This window comes from Chroicocephalus ridibundus, chromosome 9, assembly GCF_963924245.1.
Source record: "Chroicocephalus ridibundus chromosome 9, bChrRid1.1, whole genome shotgun sequence".
Classification (NCBI taxonomy): domain Eukaryota; kingdom Metazoa; phylum Chordata; class Aves; order Charadriiformes; family Laridae; genus Chroicocephalus; species Chroicocephalus ridibundus.
The window spans coordinates 10,845,865-10,862,567 of NC_086292.1; the positions used below are offsets into that span (position 1 = coordinate 10,845,865).

The window sequence follows — 16,703 nt, forward strand, 5'->3', positions numbered from 1 at the left end:
GCAACAGGGTCCTGGAAGTTCACTGGTGGGGGGGCATCAGATGATGCATGGGACAGAAATCAAGAGAAACCCTTGAGCTGAATGGGGTTAGACGCTGGGAAAGTATCTGGGGGAAGCAAAGCATCGTACACATTCCCTCTCTTCTTATATACTCCAAAAGTGACCAAAAGCAGATGTTTAGGGAAGACAAGGGCCACTGGGCTGGATGGGCCTCTTGTCTTGCTCTTGTGTTTTATTTTTCACGTCACCCCTTGGATGTAGCTCAAAGGACACCACTGCTCTAACCAGCCTCCTTGTATCCCCCCTGTCCATCCATTCTGGCCAACGGCACCAGAGCCAAAAGGCCAAAGCAGACCAAGGACCTAGGCTAAGTAACGTGATCAATAATAAAACAGCAACTTAGTGCCAAAAGGAGTCACAGAGCCAGCCAGGTGAAGGAGCTCTGCTGCAAGGACAGCCACAGGCAAGAGGAGACACCCATGGAGGCAGGGCTTTGCAGGAAACACCAGCCCAGGAAAGCAGAACAGTTTGGTGCGAAAAACGCAGGGTGAGGAGCAGAGAAGTGTATGTCTGTAGACAGCATGCCCCTCACACCAGACAGGTAATACCCGTCTGACCAATTCACAACCCAGGACTGTCCTTGCCCTGCACAGCCAGGCCTCACCATCTGTCCGATTTCCTACATGTCCCTCAGCAGATATACATTAGGACAAGGAAGGTGTTAAAAGACAGTTTTCTGACTAGAAAAGCCCACCAGACAGGCAGTAGCCTACCACAAGGCTCTCCTAACCTAGGATGACACTAGGGGATATCCCTGTGAAATCCTCTGGTTTTAAGACACAAAATAAAAGGGAAAGTGGATTTAATAAGCACTCCAATATGGACCACCAGCCCCTACAGTGACAGTGCTGTTCTGGGCGGGGAGGAAGCACTTACATTCATTGTCCCATTTATTTCCGCCACTGATTCGTCATCTGTTGGGAACTGGTAGATCTGAACCCCGTTACTGACCAGTTCGCTTGTGATTTTAATTTTAAATTTGGTCAGCTCACTCTTGGAAATGGCATCAGATTTGGCAATGATGGGAATGATGTTCACCTAGAAAGGAACAGAGTGGTAAAAAATCCTCAGCTTTGCTCCAGGGAGTTTTTTCAAGTCTGCAATACAACTCACAAAAACTTAAAAGTGCTCAGTAAATCTACAGGATTTATCTGCCAATCCAGTCATCTCCACTAGCATAAGGGCTATTCAAGGCGGGGAGATGCACCCTGGAAAAGCAGCGGCCTTTCCACCACACGCAAGGTGAACCTGCCCAGTAAGAGTTAAAAACACCTACCTTGCTGTCAAGTTTCTTCATTGTTACCAAGTCCAGGGATTTCAGCGAGTGGCCTGTCGGAGCAATGAAGTACAAGCAAGCATGGATCCGGGTGTCATGGTAGTTGTGCAAGACCCTTTTTATCTTCAGTTCTTCTTGCAAGTAGGCTTCAAACTGAGCATCAATGAACTCAACGATGGGCTTATAGCTTTGGTGAATAGAAAAGTTATACATCTCACAGTCAGAGAGGTAAACTGACAGTGCTCCTTTGCTTGCTTTTAAGAAACAAGCTGCTTGTTAGATTTCACTTCGCAAGACCAATTCTCTCAATCTCCCTTCCTCCCCACCCGTAAGAAATTTGAAAGCTACACTACTGACAAAGAGATTTGGTGCTACGCCAGACTCTAGCAGCCTGTTTGACAAAACACAGGACTGGAGATTCAGCAGAGGACAGGAGACACATCATCCTCTCCAGGGAAAGTGGACTCTGATACTTTGAAATGTGAAGATGAGAGACTTTTAAAAGGCAGGATAATGTAGACTCATTCGCAACAATGTGTAACCCTTGCTTGCACTCAAGGAGTCCTGCAGGTGGAAGACACATCTCCATTCAGTACTTCCTTTCCCCAGTGCTCTGGGGCAGGAAATCTCTGCAACTCCCTTGTAAGGCCATCTGAAATACAGAGCCTGTCAGACTCACAATGTAAAGGATACCAGTACATCTTAAAAAAACCTAAAATCTAAGAGACCCACAACAAAGCAAATCCCATCTGCGATGCCTCTGTGAAGACACACCTTGGTGGAATCACACACCCCTTAACCGCCAGGCTCCAGCCATGCTGGGACGGGAGCTGCTATAGATACTTCCCCCAGTGTATCTCACTGCACATTTATTGTGCTTATTTTCGCAACACGGAAGAGCCCTGCCAGAAGTGGCTGTTAAGCCAAGCTGTCACTAGACCACACTAGTGGTTTTGTCGGCAGCTTGTGGTCAGCGCAGCACAAGGAAACAAGCACAGATGCCCTAGAGCTCTCCACTCTCCCCACCAGATGAATTTGGGCAGAAGGCTGCCAGCAGGGCAGATACTGCAATGACAGCATAAGAAAAGCTGCTTTGATAGCTGGAGCAGTGCTGACACACCACAACCTGTGTCCTCTCTTCTACTTGTCCCATCCCAAAGAGATGACACGGACAACCCATATGCAAGAAGGAGAAAAACTTTACAGCGCAGTCTGGCCTAACTAGGGCACAGGAGAGACCCTGCACGAGAAAACCAGGTCACAATACAGCCTCTCTCCCCCTTCACTTACCTGTCCTCTTTGTTGATCTGATCCCCAAAGCCCACGGTGCTCACAATAGTCAGTTTGAGGTTGACGTTGCTCTCCTGCAGGTCGTAGGTACTGGATTTCAGCTGGACTCCAGGCTGTGAGTGAGATGCTGGGTCACCTTCAAACTTGGTGTTGAAAAGTGTGTCCATGAGGGTGGACTTACCAAGGCCAGTTTCCCCTGTTGGGGAAAAAGAGAGTTGAAATATTGAATATTAGTATGGCTTGGCCTTTCAGCTTCCAAACATTAACAGGGGTGAAATTGTAGCAGATGAAAGCAGATCTCATGCTCCAAAGGGATCGTCTGGCAAGCAGAAAGCTGAGTACAATGGGAGCTCTGTATTCCGGGCAAATTACATTTCACAGTCTAATGGCCATTAATATCGTTAGAAAATAGAGATGAAAAGAAAGAGGTGAAAAGGCAAAGAGGAAAGCATCGTTCAGATCTTGCATAAACCCACAACTACACTACAGAAGATGCTGTTTTCATTAAATAGTGGGAAGGGGAATAGGGCTCATTGCCATTTCCAAAAAAAGATGCTCCAGATCAATATGCCTCTAATAAGCAGCCACTGAATTAGCCTCCTTCTGTGCAGAAACACTGAAAAGTGGTTCCAGTTCTACAGGAAGTTTTGCAGTTGGTTTCTTGTACCCAGACTGAATTGAGGGATCAGCCTTCTAGACTGGGAGGGGAGATTTTCTGTAATATCTGGTTTTCATATCTTAGGGGCTACATAAGCTATGCAATACTCCAAAATCTGCTTCCAAAAGTTCTGCAGCATTGAACCGCTATTTGGATTCCATCTATCAAAGGGGAACTATTTCCTTGTCTGGAAGGAAAAGACAAATCCCAGAGACCAGTCTTAAATTTGTTTTAGATACATCCCAGGAAGAACAAAACAAATCCCTCCGTGCGCTTATTTCACAGGGCTGCCTCCCTTACCATGTTCTGACAACAGAGCCAACCTTCCGAGCTCAAAGGATCTGACTTCATGCTAAATCCGTAAGCAGTCTGGCTTGCTGCCCTGTAATGGCTGTTGTGTTTTGGGGAAACACATATTTCTGAGCTGCCCAGCTGGCTTTTGCTGAAACTTCGGGAGCTGGATGAACCCCACCCACTGCGAAGGCTGCTCTTCCAGCCTGCTGCAGGACCATGGGGAGACTGTCTCTGGCTGAAGCAGCCTTCCCCTCCCTCCCCGAGCCCTCAGCTCCCAACCAAGACAACTTCATCATTTTCCTACTTTGCTCAGAAGAAAGAAACTTCTTATTTTTGTAGGCTTAGAGCTCTGCAACAGATCCAAACTTACATGAAATGCCCAATTCAACAAGGAGAAACTCCTCCCCGTCCTCCCCCAAACACATCTCCAAGCCTCACCCCTGCAAGCAGGCAAATTCCTTGGCCCCAGAAAGGACTTCTCTCACTCCGGGCTGAAGTACATGACAGGCATGGCAGGGCAAACATCCACTGCTCTAGGAACTGAGCAGTCTGATCGGTGGGATCATTTATCAGGTACCTTTCCAGAAGGCAGCAAGACTCACTAACATTTGAAAGTCAATGTACACCTTGAGCTGCAGAGCTGCCCAGGAGCCAGCTAAGAGTTTGAGCTCCATCACCGACTGATACCAGCTACAGCCAGAACAGGCACAAATCCAGTTGCCCTTCTCATCAATCTCATTTGCAACCCAAAGGGGAGAAGAGGGAGTCATCACTAGGAGCTGGTGCTGCTGCAATCCCTTGTGCTACTTTAATGCACAATTAATACAGCACCGCTGACCAGTGTGTACCGGCAGTAGGAAGGGAGAGGGACCCTGCAAAGCACAAGGTTATCTCTTGTCACTAGAGGAATGAACTGGATCATCCAGAAGACTCACGGATGATCACAGCAAGCCTTTCACTGACTTGGAGTCTCATAGTCTGGGGCTTTGGGGTACCATTTGCCCCAAATGGGGAGCAGGTGCACACAGCACAGCAGACCAGAGCATCGCCACAGTTCGGATGGGGATTTTGAGAGTTAACAGCAGACAGCCCACATGACCTGCCAGGCCTTTCTCAGGGATTCCAGGAAAACAGCAGCATAAAAAAGGACAAAAATCTAAACAGCCTGAGAAGGCTGCAGCATTTCCAGAGCCCCTGCCAAGGGATGGGTGGGACAGAGCAGGGAGTCGGCTGCTTGCCTGCGAATGCCAGGATCCTTGATGGAGCATCTCAGGACAGGGGAGCTTGTCAGCCCTGGGGTGTGGGAGCATCATCCACATATCAGCCTGCAAACCCTGCCCTGTGCCACCATCCTGCACTCTCCATCCCACAGCCTGGCGGGCCCCAGAGCAGGGTCAGATCCAGCAATCCATGCCCCAAGCCTACAGGGCTGCAGGACAGGGTGACAGGGGAGCAGCAGTGACCGGGGCAGGGAGCTGCTCTCTGCAGCGGATACACAAGGTCGCCTGTAAATCACGCAGGCTTCCGGGCAGAACACCCTGTAAGCCAGCTCTTGTTCCTGCCTCCCTCCTTCTTTGGGGCGAAAGGTGTTCACATGAGGCCAAGACTATTGTTTAAACACATCCTGAACCTGCTAATCATTGCCTACTTTAAATTGATCTAATGTGTTGTTTCCAGCAGGAGTGATTTTAACTGTCAGAGGGGCCAGGAGAAGGGCATAAGAGATGCAGGCAAATTTTTAAGACAGAACATGCTTTTATACTCTGTACCAGCTACGCAGGGCCAGCAAAGGCAACTTTGAATTCACACACTGAGGTTTTCCTTCTGGAACTGGAAGATCTGAACTGGTGAGGCATTTTTCCATAGGTGGGAGTTGCCTATCCAAACACCCACAACCTCATGTTTAAAACACAAAACACCCAGCTACTAACACGGCGTCTCAAACATGAGGTCTGCACACCAGATACGACACTTGGCCAGCAGGTACACCCATCCCCGCACCATGTAACCCCACTGACATGGCATGGCACCAAAGCCTGCCAGGGAAGAGGAGGACAGAGGAGAGAGGAATGACTGTCTCAGCTAAAAGAAATAAAACGTTAACACTGACAGAATGACATGAGATGGTAAAGACTGAAGATGTTTATACAGTGCTTCACTGTGTTAAATACGACCAGAGCTAGGGAGCAGTGCTACTCCCAAGGGTAAAATGACAGAAGGGAGGATTTCTGAATCTCCCGGGAGTTTCTGCCTCACACAGAGGCAACTTTCTGCTGGCTGGAAGATGTAAGTGGTGCCAACTGCTTCTTGTAAGGACAGGAGTCCAGATGGAACAGATGGTCTGATGAAAAGGACAAGTAGTCTGTGCTCGTTCCAGCCGACAGCGCTGGAATCTTCTCCGAAAAGCAGAAACTATGAATGGGGATTAAGGAAGGCAGAATTACCGTGGAAGAAGCAATGGTCGATGCAAACTGAGTGAGAAGCATCCTTGTCAGGGAGATTATTTCCTGATGTCAGGCTTATAGGCACACATGTGATTTGATCTCCAAAACTGTACTTAAGGATTATGCAATTCCACAGTGGCCTGCACTCCCAAAACAGGGCTGACAAAGTGCTGTGGGGAGGACAGGGCAGGGAGAGAGTGACCTTTACTGTTAGAGTTCTGCACCAGGAAGCTCTGACAGCTACTGAAAAGCTGTAGCATTGTGCTTTTCATCATGGGATGGATTTTTACTGTTAAGTCCAACAATTTTCAGAGACATGCAAAAAAAAATGACAAGAGACACCACACCAGTCAGGCTCAGGACATGCAGCAACCCTACACCAGTGCCCAGAAGGCACCATCCACTCTTAACACTCGACAGCCTGCCAGGCTAGAGAGACAGTGCCTGGCTACCCACACCTCCTCTCAGTCTCCTGAGACACGCTCCCTGCTCCAATTGCATGTGCCTGTGGCACCTTCAGTGCTCAATGGAAACAGTTCATCAAATCCCTCAGTGATGGAGCAGTGGCACCACTTGGAAAAACACAGCTGGGACAAGCGCCACTCTCCTCCCTACAGCTCTTCCACAGAGAGGTGCTCTGCTCTGGGACCAGACTGCCCTCCCTGTGTTGCCTGGGTGGGACATCGCTCACACTCTCTGCGGCTCTCCAGCTTGGTGACCAGGCAGAGCCTGTGCCAAAAGACAGCAAGCACCAGTGCTGCAAGGCGTGAGCAATCCTGACATCGGTACAGCAAAGCGACATGTCACGCTGTGCAGGCAAGCGACACAAGGGCTACCCACAACCAGCTATGCTGGGTGAGATGGAGATGAGGTGAGGTGAGAGGTGGAGGTGAGATGCTACCATACCCATCTCCGACACTGGCCAGCAGCTAAGGTGGAGGAACAGAAGAAGCTGCACCCACAGCAAATGCTCCTTCCTTTGGGAAGCTTCCCAAACCAAAACAGCTATCCTTATGCTGAATGCACTTTCATGGCTTCTTCCTTCCACAGAAATTTTGTCATCCTAAGCACCCTGCAGCAGTAAGCTGAATTATACACCACAAAAGCTGCACCTCCTTTTTTTGTGCCTGGCGATTTAATTTGCTTTTCCCTAGGACATGTTAAGTGAAACAACAAACAACTGCTCACTGGCCCCCCTCTCCACATCACTCAGGATTTAAGAGGCCCCAGTCATATCATCCTCAGTCAACTCTCTGGGAGGACAGAGGAGTCGTTGGAGTATTTCCCTGTTCAAAGGCATCAAGCAGTTTTCATGAGAGCGCCCTTTCCCGAGAGAGCAAAACGTGTCCTTCATGAGATTAACAACAGTGGCTCCAGATACCAAATAACCCAATCCTAAAGAAAACATATACGCATGCGCTTCCCTTTCATGTGAAGAAACGGGAGCTAATCCAATGAAGCAGGTTTGTTGAGACAAGCCCTGAGGCAGCTCAGCCTGATAAGGCCATCTCTCATGGAGAGAGGAAAAAATAGTTCTTTTCATCTGACAGGTGTACAGAGATAGCACACGATTCACCCACCGCAAGGGAAAGGCTGGGCAGTGGGGGCAAGAGGAGCAACCCAGGCTCACTAAAGATGCTGAAGCACCTCAGAGGACTACCCAGCTCCTAGACGCCGCCGTCCACCCCAGGGGACCGTGGAGAAGGGACAGAAGGGGCCCAAGGAGACCGACGGCTTTTCAGTTGGAGAAACCCTGATCTCTCCTCAGCTGGTTGCAACAGTGACCACAAAAACAACCACTGGGCAACTTCCAGGCTGTACAGGTCACAGAAAGCTGCCTGCTGGAGAGCAGACAGCAGCTCTGCACGAGGAAACCTGTGCACATCCCTCCCTTCCCCAGCCGGTGAGCGCTCCCACACACCAAGGGGCTCACTCCTTTGGAGTGAGAGACCTCAAGCAATTGTGGTACAGCCCCTAGGAAAAGAGAAGGTATTTCTGCCACAAAACAGCCATTTCTTGTTGCACTGAAAAGGCTGGTTAGAACAAATCCCCCACAAATCCTGGGAGAGGAAGTGGGAAACTCCTGCTTGTAATGGGATACTAGTCTAGTGCAACTTTACCCTGGACAAAACTGAGAAAGTTTACATTTCAAAAATGTCACCCTATTCTTCCTCTTTCTTTCCCCCATCTCACTAAGAAATACAGTCAGCACAGAAGGTCTCAGGCATTAAATATTCCCCCAGCCTTTGCACTGAACTAAGAGGCAATGAACGTTTTATCATAAAAGCTTTAGGAGGAAAATGGTTGCGCTGAGGAATAAAATATCAGAGAAACCATCCGCAACCCCTAACTTGTTATGAGAGGTTTGCTCATTTATTCTATCTTTGGCTCTAGTCTCAAAGGGGAGACAGCTTTCAGCATGAGAAGAGCTAAAAATTGCTCCGCTCTGGACATGCTGCTGAGAGTCGTTTCTGAAGCTTTCCTTGGCTCCTTCACCAGGAGCTGGAGGAATCAGTGGCTCAGATCCAGTATGGCGCAGAGCAAAATTTTCATTGGATTTTTCCTCCAACAGATGCCATGCACAGCTGAAAAAATGGGGGGCAATGAAGTGTCTTTCTATCACGCTTAGTGGCCTGACTATGATATTAGTTCATCTATTTGTTGTTTTGTTGTCTCCAAGCCTCAATTGCTCCCTGTTCTTTCAATTTTTCACCCCAAACTCCTACTGTACAAGTAAGACCCTACAGAATAAATGACAGATGGACTCTGGGACATTTTTTTTTCTTTCTCGAAGATGTTTAAGAGTTTGACTTTGTTACCACAAGTTAACAGAGGCACCAGGCAACTCTTAAAAGACATTTTAAAGCCTGACCTCCTCAACTCAAGATTTGCAGATCTTTTTCTAATGAAGTTTATTGAATTTTTCTATAAAGTTTCTTTATTTCAAGATTGGCCATGTCTGTGTTATTACTATTCATAAAAGTCTGACATTAATAACTAAGGCACGTTGATCTTGGCGAGCCCTTGTTATTCAGATCAACAAGCGATTAATACATTCCATTTCTGCCCTGCAAAGAGGAAAGCAGAAGCATTCATCTCCTCTGCACACATCAAAGCGAACATATAACCACAGAAGGCATCCACTGCCACACCTATAACTTGTAGAAAAAAGCACAGCAGCTCAATAAGTGCAGAAAGAAATACTTAAAGACTTCAGTCTTTGGGCAAGAGTTTCCTTAGGTCATATCACATTCACGTACTGTGGAAATCACCTAGCTACTCAGCCTGACAGTGACCTCCACTTGTCAGCAAAGTTTATCATCTCACAGGAATGCCGTTGTCAGGGAAAGTTTTCTTCTCAGCTCCATTTAACAGGGCTCAGCTCCCCTCTCCTCACTCTACTCCTCTCGTCTCAGACTTAACCCTGTGCTGGGCAAACACCAGGTCCATACCATGACATGGATCTCTCACGGGAGGAGACAGACAACCTTTGTGTGGGTACGGAGCTGACCACCAGCTGAGTCCCCAGGAGGCATCCACAGCTGCAGCTCTCCTCTCTGTCATGCCAGGCACTGCTGAGACCATCTGCGGACAGGGCTTACTCTGAGCAGCCGTGGCCACGCAATAACCTCTTGCTCCCAGAGGCAGGGTGCCAGCATCAGTAAACCAAACTAATTGTCCTTTTAGACAATTATTAATTCCCTATCAATAATTTCCTTATCCACCTCACCAAACTAATGTACCAAAGCCATACAAGATTTTACTGCTACCCAGGAGTGCCTCCGAGAAGGGACCATTTGGGATCCTAACCCGGGGGAAGACCTGTGAGACGGGCAGACGCTGCAGGGACAGACACCAAGTCCTACTGCAGCGCCAGGCCCCAGCTCAGATCCATACCACATGGCAGCTTGGATAATCATCTGACCAGCTAAGGCTTGGCCAGACACTATTTTAATTGAAGTATGCACAGAAGGGAGGAGAAAAAAAATAGCTTTTACTGATTTAGAGGAGCATGACTGGTATTTTGTTAAAATAATTACAATAATAATTCAATACCTAACCAAACAAGACCTCAGAACAAAGTTCTCTGGCATGAGTACCAATTTTCTTTTAAAAACATGAAATTCAAACATACTAGGAAAATAAAGATCTTAATAAAACCCTGGGATTTTACACATTTTATTTCCATGGTTCACTGCTTGGTGGAAAGCCATACTGCATAACCCCAGCAGGGATTTCCCAGGGCACCAGTAAATCTTGTTACTGAAAATAGACAGAACAGTTGGGGAAATTTAAATCAAAGCTACCTTGTTAACGCTGTCACCTCCAAGCTACATCCAGCTGCAGAGAAGCCCTTTTCAGCAAGAGAACTTCCCAAAATGGAAATACTCACCCACACACAGGATGTTGAAACAAAACCCATGATTAACTGACTTATTAACCAGCTGGTCAGGCAAACTGTCAAATCCTACGTGTCCGGAAAGCGGGACAGTACGACAGCCTTCACCCTGAAATACAATTAAATAGTTGTGTCATTTTCAAGCAAAATACACTTATCTGTATAAACCCTTAAGACCTCCCGAGTAGAATCAACTGCACAGTCCAAGCAGAGATTTGCATGTATACTGTAAATTGTGTCAGCGTGCTTCCTTCTTCTACAAAACAAATCCAGACGGCACAAATAGAATGTTTTGTTTGCTGTGCATTAGAAGGTAGCCCTGTTGGAAAATTTTAAACTGTGCAAAACACTTACCCAAACACAGCTGCTGAAATAAAGAGGCAGCAAAACATTTGTTTCTTGAGAAATTATGTAGACGCTCAAGTCTCACCTTATACTGAAAACAAAAAGAATCCCCTGTGCAAAGGAATGTATTAATGATGCCTCCTCCTATAAGCTTATTACAATTCACTTAATGTGAACTGTAACTCATGTAATTCACATTCACAGCTGCAATTACAGAAACTAGCTAGAAACAGTTAGGAAAGCTGTACCTACATCTAGTAATTGAACGACCCAAACACACTGCCTCTGCAAAGCCCAAGTGCTGTAGCACAGAAACAGCAGAGGATAGTCTTCAAGCTATCAAACACAGCAATATCTTCCATATCGTTGCTAAGATTAAAATCTCAGGCTGCAAACAGGAGTGTGTTCAAATCTATAAAACAACCATTAGTACCAGAAAATCACAGATCATTGAAGGAAGTTGCAGGGAAGATGCTCGCATGGGCAGGTGGCCAGACCATGCAAGGCAGCAGGTCTTCTCCAGCTCCAAGTATTGCTATCCAAGCTTCGGAGCACATCTTTCAAAGCTAGGAACTGAACAGGAAAAAAATGCTGAGAAAAAGCGTCCAGAACTGAGATGCTCATAATCACGCAGCCCTGACAGAAGGGAGGCTGTACAGGGGTTTGGGAGCAGGTACCCAAACCTGCCTGCTGGAGGGCATGGGCCACTCCTGCCCAGCCACACAAACGGTTTCATGAGAAGCTGCTCTCTCTTGTGCCCAACACCACTAACGCGGTCTCCTCAGCCAGGCGTACCCTTTCTACCCCGGGAAGCAGAAGGGCTGAGCTCCAACTCCAGCTCATGCTGTTCTCCACACCCAGCACAGCCGCTTGCTTCTGGAGGGGGGACAGAAATTTTCACCCGGCCGTTGCACAAAGGCCTATGTAGGCCAAGGCGCTCTGGGTTCCAAACCTGCACAGCAGGCAGTAATAAACTGCATGCAGAGGCTCAACCTCCGAAACAACATCATGCAAAAAGGAGAGTAAGTGCTAACCCCACATATTTGTGTGTACTGGGAAGTTCCTCTCCTGCAGCCCTCCAGAAAGGTATTTCCCTCTCTGCAGCAAAGGCTTTTCTTAACAATGTATTTTAGTGTCAATTACAGAAAATTCCCCTCTGGCCTTTCAGACACATCGTCAGTTTGCAAGAAATACTGCAGCCAAAAGGCAATATATAATATATTATAATGTATAATAATCATATAATAGAGTGTAATTTTTAACTTATTCTTTCAGAATCATGTCTTCACATACCTTGAAAGCCTTTTTATAGGGACAGGCATACTGGTTTTCCCTCTTCTGTTAACGGCACTGGTATTTTAGGCTAGGAAAACATCCCTGAGGACTGCATTTACTACCGCAGCCTGTCAGAGTACGATTACTTGCCTTGTTACCGTTTTGCTGGAGTGGGTTTTTTTGCCAGATATGAGGCTCCAAATACGCTTCAGCCATTAACCATATTTACCACCCTGTGATGTGTAAATATGTTTCCCCTTAGCCATATTTTGTGTATTAGTCTGACTCTTCCTGCCAAGATGTTCACCAAATATGGTGCTTTATTAATTCCTGAGCACCTTGCCTCTAAACGACATGTTCATCAGGAAGGCACTTGAGTTCCCCAGCAGATTCTGTTTTTGCCTTCTGAGGATGCAGCTCCAAGGCCCAATAATTCACAAACAAACAACTAAAGCAGAAGAAAGGGAGACCATCAGGCATGCAGATTTTGCAACAATACACCTAAGCTCTCCTGAACTGCCTTCAACAAAACAAAAACCCGGCACTGGGGTATCTCATGGCAGTATTTGATCCACAGTGAGAGTACCACAGCGCTGGTGAAGAACAGATAGGTGGACAGAGTCCGCAAAGGCACGAGAGAGAACCACAGGCGGACTGCTCCTGGAGAAGGAGAAATATCAAGTGTATTTTTAATACACAGCCTTAAAACTGCACCATTGGAAGACTGTTTGAACACTACTCTCCCCAGGAAGCGTGGGCGAGAGTGTAGGCTCTCATTAAGAACAAATCTTCTCCTCATCCCTAAATATAAGTGTGATCCAGATGGAACAAAATAAACGGTAGAAGTTAAGCCACTCTCGTCTGAGAGGAGGCATTTACCGTCGCACAGAATTCAGCCTGCAAGTCATTTCCTGTAGCCTCTTTTTCTAGTCACCTGTGGTTTTATAACGCAGTTAAACCACATTTCACATCTGCTACAGGCCAGGAAACAACTACTGCAAAATCTGATTTCCAGTCACAGCAGCTGAGCCTTCATGTTAAGGTACATTGTGCTAAAAATCCAAAGCCTACTTTGGCCAAGGCATCAAGAGATCAGATGTGGCGAAAAAAGAAAAATAAGAAATAACATTTTAAGGTCAGACTGGTTTTGACACACATCAAAAAGTTGTCAGCAATTACCAAACCTGCGGAGAGAAAAGAAACATTTTCTACCCGATCCACCAAGAAACAGCGCAAGTCATCAGTCTTCACACACCAAGTGGTGTCTGCATCCAGAACGCTGCTATATATAAACAGCATCATCATAAACAACATATGAACACAGCAATTAGTCATCCTGCCTGTACATTAAATGTAGATTTGGATTACCTTGTTCAAAACTGAAGGAGAATATGTTAAGCTTATAAGCTTTTTGCTGAAAAGGTGTTCAAGAGCTATCGTCCATTATTTATCTTCAAAAACAACCTTTCAGGTCAAGTTTAAAACGTATGAAGAAGTACCAACAAGGTAAGCAATGTTTAACAATTGTCTGTGCAAGGGCTTTTTCCACGAGCATCATTGAGCACTGGATAGCTGAGAGTCCTTCCATACTCTCTATTTTAAAGTTAGCATCTTCTTGGAACGAAGACAAAGACGGGATATCTCTGGGAAGCCAGTGTGAACGCTGGCACCACACCAAGATACCAGATGCCTTTTTTTTCCCCCATATACGCAGAGTGACCCTCCCTAGGATACAATGGGCTGTTGTTCCTTGGGAGGAAGCAAAGCGTGTTTGCCACAAACAAGATGAAAAGAACAAAAAGAGCAATATGCTCTCTTGCTGCATTACCAGGCAGGGCTATTGCAGAGTGAAAGTAAAGAGTAGCCACTTGGAGAGGTTATTTTATTTTTTTCCTGTCTTCGGAGGATTTACACACCTTTTGTTAAGGCTTCTCCATGCCACAGAAACCACTGCTGCCTACTCTAATTCTTACAGAGAACTATCAGGAATATATGGAAAATACAAAGATGTCATAATAAATGATCCCAAGCCTGAAAGCACTGCACATTAAATATTAGTTTACATAAAATGTGCGAGATTGAGACTGCAGGTGTTTGAATCACTCCAGAGTCCTTGGGATGAAAAAACAATTAGAGGAAAATCTTGCTGAATGTGCGTCTCTGCCTTGATCTGCTTTACACAAGTAGGTACAGTGCTGTCAGCTCCCAGTGTCCACAGAGCCCCGAGAGGCTGTTACCACGAGATAAAGCAGAGCATCCTCCCCAAGACACGCAATTGTGCTGCTCATCGCAAATGTCAACGCTCCATATTCAGGACAATTTCTGGTGGCCTGGACTAAAGGAACAACGAAAAAAGGACACCATGGCAAAGGAAAAGCCTCTACTTAGCGATATTCAGGCACAACACAGCAAATAAAAAATGCCACAGCTCTGAACCCAAGGGACACAGTGTCTAAAGAAGGCCCGCATAACAAGAAAATGCACCCAAAGACTGCGGTATAATGCTTGCTCTGCATCTAATTGAAAAGAGTGTTTCTGTTTAGGACACTGACAGCTGACATTTAGTACTTCCAACACAATCTCGTACCTCTCCCCAGGTGAGAATCACTTCAGGTGACAAGGCCTTGGAGACCCCCTTCGGAGGATTTCCAAACGGCGGCAACAAACACAACAGCACCATCCCTCAACGAAAGCAAATCAAGCAACATTCACCAGTGCTCCACCACAGCTGCCAGAGCTCACAGCAGTGCTCCCCTGCCCCTCTGCCACCCTGTAAAGCGGAGACACAGATTAACCCTGTATAGGGGTTAACCCCTATACCTGAGACAACTCTTGCACAAGAAATCAAATGTCAAATCACAAGGCAAGGCAGAACCTGAATTCAGGTTTCCACACCACAGTTTTTCACATCATCTTTAAGCCAGAACAACATCAGATCCCTTCTCATGACCTCGATGTTATGGCATCCACTTCCCCAGACTGCATTTGGCTCTGATTAAACAGCAAATTAGAGGAACACTTGTACCAATTACTTCTCACTTGTACAAGTGTGTAATTCTCTTATGCAATGAGAGAATTATCCAGCAGACAGTATAAACATCCTTCACAAGATAAATGCAAAGCAGGAATGTAAAGCGTAGATAAAGATTCTGTATTTCTTTTCCTTGCTCAGCTGATAACAAATCATCAGGACACATACAACAGAAAAACAACAGAAAAGTGGGAGAGAAATACTTCTGAATCAGCCACCACAGAAAGCAAGAAATGTCTCACCAAAGCTCCTGACCACTGACCACCCTCTTCAAGCGCATTGCATCGTTCAGCCATTCAACATTCACAAACGGTCAAGCGCTTCCGAAATCTCAAATTCTGACAGTTCTTAAGATTACATTTCTTTATGGCCCTGCCAAAGGGCTGCAGAAACACCACGCTGTTTGGATATGTTCCCAGGAGAAGTCTCCTCCAGCAATTAAAAAATACATATCTATATTGGCAATCTTGATGATTTTTCTGACCTGTCCTACAGACATTGAGAGTTAGACAGTGCCCAGTAAGCCTGTCCTCTGCACCACAGGGAGCAGGGTGGACATGTCCCCTGTGGGTCTCAGCATTTAAATCCCACATACTCGACACCGGCAGAGGACAGGAGAGGGGTCTCAGCTCAGCAATGACAGAGTCACACTGCCTGTCTGGGAAAAAGAGGTTTTCACCTACCATCTCCACAATAAATGTGGGTTTAGATCAGGGGTTTGCTGGGAGAGAGGCAAGGTAGTGACCCCAAATCCCCCAGGTACCCTGCCCCAGCTCTTGCACATGTTTGAACCTGTCGGCACAGACAGAGCCACCCTCTGCATCACCAGGATGTCACGGCCGACTGCTCCACAAACCATGGCCACGGCCGGATGCCCAAGACCTGGGCTGACAAGTCGTCTGTCTGGACAAAGACATTTTCGATTTGCAGCACACTAATTTCATGTCTGTCTCACAGCTTTCCCTTTTGCCTCCAAAGAGAGGCTGTGCTCTATCATAATTCATTCCAGGCCTCTAGCAGATGTCTGAAACTCCTGTACATTATCTTAGGAAAGCCTAACGCTCAATTTCTTTACAAGACAGTGGAGCAAGTGAGTCACTTTACATACCTTGGCAGTCACACACAAGGCAATGGGTATGTCCAAGAGGAAATAACATCACAAACTGGCAAAGAATGGCTACATCTACCCGTTCAACAAGATTGGATCTATGCTAAAACCTACTGCTTTGAAGACAAAATGGCAAGCGTTCATCTCAAGCATTATTTCTGTACTAATGCATGGACACTAAAGTTGGAAGCCCAGCAGATCACAGACAAAACGCTTCCACATGCAAACGCGTTACACAGATGCCTCCTTAGCATCTCTCTAACAAACGCAGAGGTGGCTCAACTCCCTCTGCTCCTCTTCTGGATAATTCTCTGCCGGCACACACAGAGCTTTGTGCTGTGCTAGGAAGGCAGGCAAGCATCAGTGTGCCCCAGCCAGGGACAACACCGCTGGGGGGACCCTCACGGACAAAGCGCAGTGGGGATGTGGTGCCAATGTCCGGATGCGGTGCCAATGTTGGGCGCGGGGTCCCATGGCTCCTCCGCGGCACCGAGTGCCGGACTGATGACCTTCCCCACATGAT

The 16,703-nt window shown here is 46.7% G+C and overlaps 1 protein-coding gene across 5 annotated transcripts in view; it reads right to left on the reverse strand.

Annotated features, from left to right (window-relative positions):
* The window catches only part of SEPTIN6 (septin 6), a 31,835-nt gene that overhangs the window by 14,527 nt on the left and 605 nt on the right, over positions 1-16,703 (reverse strand). For all 5 annotated transcript variants that reach the window (XR_010072448.1, XM_063345824.1, XM_063345822.1 and 2 more), the window contains exons 2-5: positions 10,416-10,530; positions 2,627-2,822; positions 1,337-1,523; positions 937-1,098 (exon numbers count right to left, since the gene is read on the reverse strand). Coding sequence is in view for 4 of the 5 variants with exons in the window: in XM_063345824.1 (XP_063201894.1) it covers positions 937-1,098; positions 1,337-1,523; positions 2,627-2,822; positions 10,416-10,530 (660 nt within the window). In the remaining variant the exon portion in view is untranslated. The remainder of the gene's footprint in view (positions 1-936; positions 1,099-1,336; positions 1,524-2,626; positions 2,823-10,415; positions 10,531-16,703) is intronic.